Consider the following 7,782-nt stretch of genomic DNA (forward strand, 5'->3'; position numbering starts at 1 on the left):
GGGCGGATCTCATCCACCCCCGGGGCCCTGCCACCGAGGAGTTTTTTAACTACCTCGGTGACTTCGACCCCAGAGATTGGAGAGTCTGCCTCAGAGTCCCCAGGCCCCGCTTCCACAATGGAAGGCGTGTCGGTGGAATTGAGGTCTTCGAAGTATTCTCCCCACCGACACACGACGTCCCGAGTCGGGGTCAGCAGCACGCCATCTCCACTGTAAACAGTGTTGATGTTGCACTGCTTCCCCCTCCTGAGACGCCGGATGGTGGACCAGAATTTCCTCGAAGCCGTCCGGAAGTCATTCTCCATGGCCTCGCCAAACTCCTCCCACATCCGGGTTTTTGCTTCAGCAACCGCCGAAGCCGCGTTCCGCTTGGCCATCCGGTACCTGTCAGCTGCCTCCGGAGTCCCGCACGCCAAAACGGCCCGATAGGACTCCTTCTTCAGCTTGACGGCATCCCTTACCGCCGGTGTCCACCACCGGGTTCGGGGATTGCCGCCACGACAGGCACCAATGACCTTACGGCCACAGCTCCGGTCGGCCGCCTCAACAATGGAGGCGCGGAACAAGGTCCACTCTGACTCAATGTCCCCCGCCTACCCCGGGACGTGTGAATAGCTCTGCTGGAGGTGGGAGTTGAAGCTCTTGCTGACAGGGGATTCCACCAGACGTTCCCAGCAGACCCTCACAGAGCGTTTGGGTCTGCCAGGTCGGACCGGCATCTTCCCCCACCATCGGAGCCAACCCACCACCAGGTGGTGATCAGTTGACAGCTCCGCCCCTCTCTTCGCCCGAGTGTCCAAAACATGCGGCCGCAAATCCGATGACACGACTACAAAGTCGATCATCGAACCGCGGCCTAGGGTGTCCTGGTGCCAAGTGCACACATGGACACGCTTATGTTTGAACATGGTGTTCATTATAGAAAATCCGTGTCGAGCACAGAAGTCCAATAATAGAACACCGCTCGGGTTCAGATCGGGGGGGCCATTCCTCCCAATCACGCCCTTCCAGGTCTCACTGTCATTGCCCACGTAAGCATTGAAGTCACCCAGTAGAACGATGGAGTCCCCAGAAGGAGCGCTCTCCAGCACTTCCTCCAGGGACTCCAAGAAGGGTGGGTACTCTGAGCTGCTGTTTGGTGCATAGACACAAACAACAGTCAGGACCCGTCCCCCCACCCGAAGGCGGAGGGAGGCTACCCTCTCGTTCACCGGGGTGAACCCCAATGTGCAGGCGCCCAGCCGGGGGGCAATAAGTATACCCACACCTGCTCGACGCCTCTCACCGTGGGCAACTCCAGAGTGGAAGAGAGTGCAGCCCCTCTCGAGAGGGCTTGAACCGGAACCCAAACTGTGCGTGGAGTCAAGTCCGACTATATCTAGTCGGAACTTTTCTGCCTCGCACACCAGCTCGGGCTCCTTTCCAGCCAGAGAGGTGACATTCCATGTCCCAAGAGCCAGCTTCTGCAGCCGGGGATCAGACCGCCAAGGTCCCTGCCTTTGGCTGCCGCCCAGCTCGCACTGCACCCGACCCCTTTGGCCCCTCCCACAGGTGGTGAGCCCATGGGAAGGGGGACCCACATTTCCTTTTCGGGCTTTGCCCGGCCGGGCCCCATGGGCGAAGGCCCGGCCACCAGAAGCTCGCCTTCGAGCCCCGCCTCCAGGCCTGGCTCCAGAGGGGGGCCCCGGTGACCCGCGTCCGGGTGAGGGAAATCTGTTTCCATATATATTTCTGAAAAATCCTATCTTAAAATATTAGAATATTTCCTCAGACCAAGTAAAAAAAATATATATATATTAGGGGTGTAAATCGCGGGTTTTGTCACGATACGATATCATATCGATACAAAGAACTACGATACGATATTTGCCGATATCTTAAAGCCTGCTGCGATTCATTCACGATATATCACGATATAGTGCTCTATGATCAATTTTTTTTTTTTTAAGTAAAAAATATAGAACAATATCCTGATTTATAACAATTCATACGCAAAATCAACAAGGTACTGCAAACTCTATTTAGGAAAGGAACACACACAAACACATGCGCGTGCCCGCAAACCTCTATATCAGCAGTCACCAACACGGTGCCCGCGGGCACTAGGTCGCCCGTGAGGACCGCATGAGTCGCCCGCAGGACTGTTCTAAAATTAGCTCAAATAGCGGGACTTGCCAGTGAGCTGCATCTATTTATTTTACAGTCAAACCTCGGTTTTCAAACGTCCTGGTTATCGAACAAATCGGAATTCGAAGAAAAAATTCGAGATTCTTTTGCTTCGGTTGTCAAACAAAATTCGGAGGTCCAACCTCGCGAGATGAGCCGGGAGGACCCGAGAAAACCCGACAGCCCGGCCCGGATGGCGACTGATTCCATTGTTATTGTATTTTCGTTACTTTGAGGATTGTATTAACCCCTAATCATGCCTCCAAAGAAAGCAAGTGGGAGCAGTGAAGCCATCCTTAAACACAAAGACCCTCTTAAAGCAATGCAATAGTGAGCGCCCGGCTCGCTGCGGTTGCGCGATCGGACCAAATTAAGCTTCCTGCACACTGAGGTCCACTTAAATTTTGGAAAATACATCAGGACTTTAAAAATATTTTCTAAATTTCAGCGACGGCTCTGTCACAATAATGCGACCAACGCGGTGCAGTTGCGCGGTGGGCGACGCGCTACGGTTGCGCGTTCGGCGATGCGCTGCAGTTGCGTGATCGGACAAATATGCGCAAATGAAAAAATGCTTTAAAAAGGCGGGTGGTTTTTGTCTTGAAACGGATTGAAAAATTTTCCATTATTTGTAATGGGAGAAATAGATTTGGAAGTCGACCGATTCGCTTCTCGAACCGCCTTTTGGAACGGATTGTGTTCAAAAACCAAGGTTAGACTGTATTTTTGCTATTCTTGTTAAAATCACACATGTGAACTGGAAATTACAATAATGACACAGTGAAAGCCAAATTGAGCCAATTGGCTATTTCAGAAGTGTATGTCAAACTGGTAGCCCTTTTCCTTAATCAGTACCCAGGAAGTAGCTCTTGGTTTAAGAAAGGTTGGTTACCCCTGCTCTATGTATATGTATATGAATGTGTAGTCCTATTTTTAACGTGTACATTTCCTTTGTGGAGTCGTGTAAAGAGACACAGTGCCACTCAGTGGACAAACCCACTCTGATATGTTTAGCACGTGTGTGCGCGTGTGCGGGAGTGTGCTGCGAACCTCAAATGTGCTGGGTTGTTGCCAAGTCCGTCTGTGCACGTGTTGTGCAGCTCTCTCCGCATATCATGTACATGGAAACATGTTGTATACAACAAAAATAAAAACGTTGCGAGTTTGCGTCTGTGTCCGTGTTGTTGTGCCCATCTAGACATGCATTACAACCGCAGTTGTGTGCAAACTATGTGCTTGCATAGCTGCAAAACTGTACGTGCATTGTTGTGTTGCAGCTGCATACCTGTGTACATGTCCACCTGAGAGTCTCTGAGTTCTTTGCTTGGTGTCCATGTTGACTGTTCGGAACTCTCTGGACTTCTGTGGGGAAAAAGGAGAAAAGAAAAAATATACTATGAGCAATCTGACGCTGATGCAAAGAAATTAAATAGTAATATTTCTCCCGATGGTGCCTCAAGTCAGATAATTCAATGTTTGCCTATACTTTGCACTTGCTGTCTGTGTCAAGGTCTAAACAGAGTTAAAGGTTCAAGAGCCTGACAGTGTCATCTTTGAATAAATGACTCCTGTTTTACGTCTGAGTGTGAACATCTGCTCAGGGCAGAGGCGGTTCTATTCTGGTCCGATGCAGGGCTGGAGGCCACCTCAGTCATCAAAAGTACAAATTATTTGGTGATAAAGCAAATCCAACAGGATTTTCTTTTACGTATTTCAACACAAAAATAACCAAAATACATAATTGGTCTAATGGCTAGTTTTGCACATTTTGATAATGATGGACAATGTCAAAGGTTTGGTCTCCCTTTTAATGGAATGGACAATTCTATCTTGTTCCTGCGCATGTGCAGACTTAATTCAAAAGAAGGGGACGCAAAACTGGATTCATGACAAATCAACTGAAATATTGCAAGTCTTTTATTATTTTAATATTGCTGATTATGGCATATTGCTTAAGAAAACTCAAAAATCCCATCTCAAAATATTAGAATATTTCCTCAGACCAAGTAAAAAAAAAAAAAAGGTTTATAACAGCAAAACAAAATCAAACATTTGAAAATGTCCATTAATGCTCTCAGTACTTGGTTGGGAATCCTATTGCACGGATTACTGCATCAATGCGGCGTGGCATGGAAGCAATCAGCCTATGCCATTGCTGAGGTGTTATGGATGCCCAGGATGCTTCAATAGCGGCCTTTAGCTCATTTGCATTGTTGGATCTGGTGTCTTTCAGCTTCTTCTTCACGATACCCCACAAATTCTCTATGGGGTTCAGGTCAGAGGAATTGGCAAGCCAATCGAGGACAGTAATGCCATGGTCAGTACACCATTAACTGGTGGTTTTGGCACTGAGCAGAATGAAATCATCATCTCAATAGAGCTTTTCAGCAGACGGAAGCATGTAGTGCTCTAAAATCTGCATTTACTTTGGGTTTGATGAAACACAGTGGACCAACACCATTAGCTGACATGGCTCCCCAAACCATCGCCGACTGTGGGAACTTCACACTGGATTTCAAGCAACTTGGATTTTGCTCCTCTCCAGCCTTTCTCCAGATTCTGGCGCTTTGACTTCCAAATGAAATACAAAACTTGCTTTCGTCTGGAAAGAGGACTTTGGACCACTCTGCAACTGACCAGTGCTTCTTATCCATACCCCAAGTCGGACGCTTCTTCCATTGTCTTGAGTTCAGAAGTGGCTTGACCATGGGAATACGGCTATTGTAGCCCATTTCCCGGACACGTCTGTGAACAGTGGCTTTTGATACCTGGACTCCAGTTTCAGTCCACTGTCTTTGAATCTCCCCCAAATTCTGGGAGCGACTCTTCTTCACAAGGCTGCGGACATCTCTCTTGGTTGTGCAGCGTTTCCTGCCACATTTCCCCCTTCCAACAGACTTTTTGTGGATGTGCTTTGAAACTGCACTCTGTGAACAGCTTGATCTTTGAGAAATTTCTTTTTGTGTCTTACCTTCCTGATGGAGGGTGTCAATGATGGCCCTCTGGACAGCAGTCAGATCAGCAGTCTTTCCCCATACTTGTGATTTAGTTTCCTGAACCAAGCTGAGTGTTTTTCAAGGCTCAGGAAACCCTTGCAGGTGTTTCAAGTTAATTAGACGACTCAAGTGATTAGTTGAATACCCTACTAGTATACTTTTTCATGATATTCTAATATTTTGAGATAGGATATTTGAGTTTTCTTAAGCAGTATGCCATAATCAGCAATATTAAAATAATAAAAGGCTTGCAATATTTCAGTTGATTTGCAATGAATCCAGAATGTATGACATTTTTGTTTTTTTAATTGCATTACAGAATATGTAGACGCACTCACGCCAGATGTGCAGCGGGCGCTCACATCTGACGTTAGCAAAATGCTAACGGCATCGCTTGGCGACCTAATGAGCGTCAAACGACCAATTGTGGAAATCTTACTGGCGGAGCAGCTGCAGCTGGAGGTGACATCTTTCTTTTGGTTTTCTGCACCGCCAGCTGAACGTCCACCATTTTAACCCGAGACGCCATCCACGACAACAGACGTCACCACGACAACAGACGTCACCACGGCAACACGCACACCGGCTGAAATATTGATGAGCTCTCCAGATCAGCCGCCAATCATGCCAACAATTTTTGGTCATGGGTCAAAAGAATGAAAGACAAGGAACGGATGACTTTGTCTTCATGTGTTTATTTGTTCATCAATTCCTTGTTTGCATGATTGGTCACTGTGGTGGTCGTCCAGCAGCTTGTCAAGCAATTTGACATCCACGCGGTGCTTCATGACAAAGCGACCATTCAGATGGAAGACAGGAATGTCCCACTTGTACTTGTCTCGCCAAACTTGGTTCTCCGGATGACTGATGTCCACCTGCTGCAGGACAAACTGGATTGCGCGCAGGCCACAAACATCAGGGACCAGTCATTCATTTATTCAGAGTTATTTGTGACCGCTCACTTTGTGCTTGAGGGGCTGCAGAGCTTCTTTGGCTTCGTCGCACAGAGGACATGGATCCTACAAACAAAACGGCGGCGGTTAGCATTCGAACACCAGCATCTTTCACTCTTGAATAAACGTTAGCAAGCTACCATGTTAAAATTCAAAACAAAGCTACAATGTTTTGTTTTTAACACTCAACAGACTAGCAACACTTCCGAAATAAACTGTTAGGATTAACATGTTCTTGCTGCTTCATAAACTGTTAGCCTTAGCAAACAATCTCTTCAGAATTATTTATCCCATTGATGACTCGAGTAGTCGACACAACCGAGCTGGTCAATTTACAGGCAGTAAAAAGGAGTGACTGCATTTGGCTTATGGGACAAGCTATTTTATTATTCGTGAGTTTATAAAAGATATAAAAGAATTTTCTTTTGTTGGGCGTGTTAGCATTAGCATGCATATTACCTTGGAGTACAGTGTGAGAACAGGTAAGCTGTTGTGACAGTACCACCTGACACGTGTCACAGGCGTAATCTGTGACACGCGTTGCAGCACAAACGTTAGCATCTGGGAAAAGAAACAAAAGAAAATAGTTGCTAACCTGATTGGGTCACAGCACCTTCGGTCACAGTAGCCGGCCAATCGCAGAGCAGGAGGGCCCAGCTCACCCAATAAGCATGTCGAGTATGCGTTGAGTCTTGACCTACTGATATCATTACCGAGCTTATCTTATTGATGACGTCAAAGTCTCCCAAGCATCCCAGCATGCACTACACACAGTGTTCTTGAAGGTCACAACAGAAGTGCCTTTGATGACACTTAGTTGTTCATTACTTTATACGTATTTTTATACAAACAAGTGCTGTTTGCAAAATGTTTATAAGTAAACCCACCTCTAGTATTTTTTTTGTCTCCTGGGAAAGAAGGGGTGCCTGACTGAGAAAATAATTAAGAACTGTAATGTATGGAAATTTCTATAGTACCTGAAGTACACACACAGTTAACTCTCGCGAGTACCGTAATTTTCGGACTATAAGTCGCGTTTTTTTTCATAGTTTGGGTGGGGAGGCGACTTATAATGAGGAGCAACTTATGTGAATTTTTCAAAAAGTTTAAAAAAAAAAAAAAAAAAGTGAAACCGCGATGTAGCAAGGGATTACTGTAATTTGAATTTCAAGTGACGTCAGCGGCGCAGCGCAGCGCGGCTGTTGTTTACAAAAAGGACAAACCTTGATCACGGGATGACGAAGGGCCCCACGTACTACCGGCATCATTAGCAGCTTTGTTTCTAAGTGACACGGAGGATGTAGAGTTTGAAGGATTTAAGGCAGGGGTCTCAAACTCCAGTCCTCGGGGCCGCATTCCTACATGTTTTCCAAGTTTCCCTCGTTAAACACACCTGATTCAAATGATCAGTTCATCCTCACGTTCTGCAGGAGCCTGATAATTGAATCAGGTGTGTTTAACGAGGGAAACTTGGAAAACATGTAGGAATGCGGCCCCAGAGGACTGGAGTTTGAGACCCCTGATTTAAGGATTTGGAGTGACACAGAAGGTTTGAAAAACTATTATGGCTTTTGCGCACACCCGGTCCAGCTCAGTGGCCTAGTGGTTAGAGTGTCCGCCCTGAGACTGGAAGGTTGTGGGTTCAAACCGCGGCCGGGTCATACCAA

General features: G+C 46.9%; 1 protein-coding gene across 1 annotated transcript; it reads right to left on the reverse strand.

Annotated features, from left to right (window-relative positions):
- Nucleotides 1–5,837: 5,837 nt before the first annotated feature.
- On the reverse strand, nt 5,838–7,509 carry LOC133149796 (glutaredoxin-like protein C5orf63 homolog). Its single transcript, XM_061271946.1, has 4 exons — nt 7,339–7,509; nt 6,575–6,676; nt 6,125–6,181; nt 5,838–6,052 (listed from the first exon to the last, which is right to left on the reverse strand). The coding sequence occupies exons 1-4, from the start codon at nt 7,381–7,383 to the stop codon at nt 5,849–5,851; spliced, it is 408 nt and encodes a 135-aa protein (XP_061127930.1). The 5' UTR covers nt 7,384–7,509; the 3' UTR covers nt 5,838–5,848.
- Nucleotides 7,510–7,782: the final 273 nt, after the last annotated feature.

This window comes from Syngnathus typhle, unplaced genomic scaffold (assembly GCF_033458585.1).
Source record: "Syngnathus typhle isolate RoL2023-S1 ecotype Sweden unplaced genomic scaffold, RoL_Styp_1.0 HiC_scaffold_482, whole genome shotgun sequence".
NCBI lineage: Eukaryota > Metazoa > Chordata > Actinopteri > Syngnathiformes > Syngnathidae > Syngnathus > Syngnathus typhle.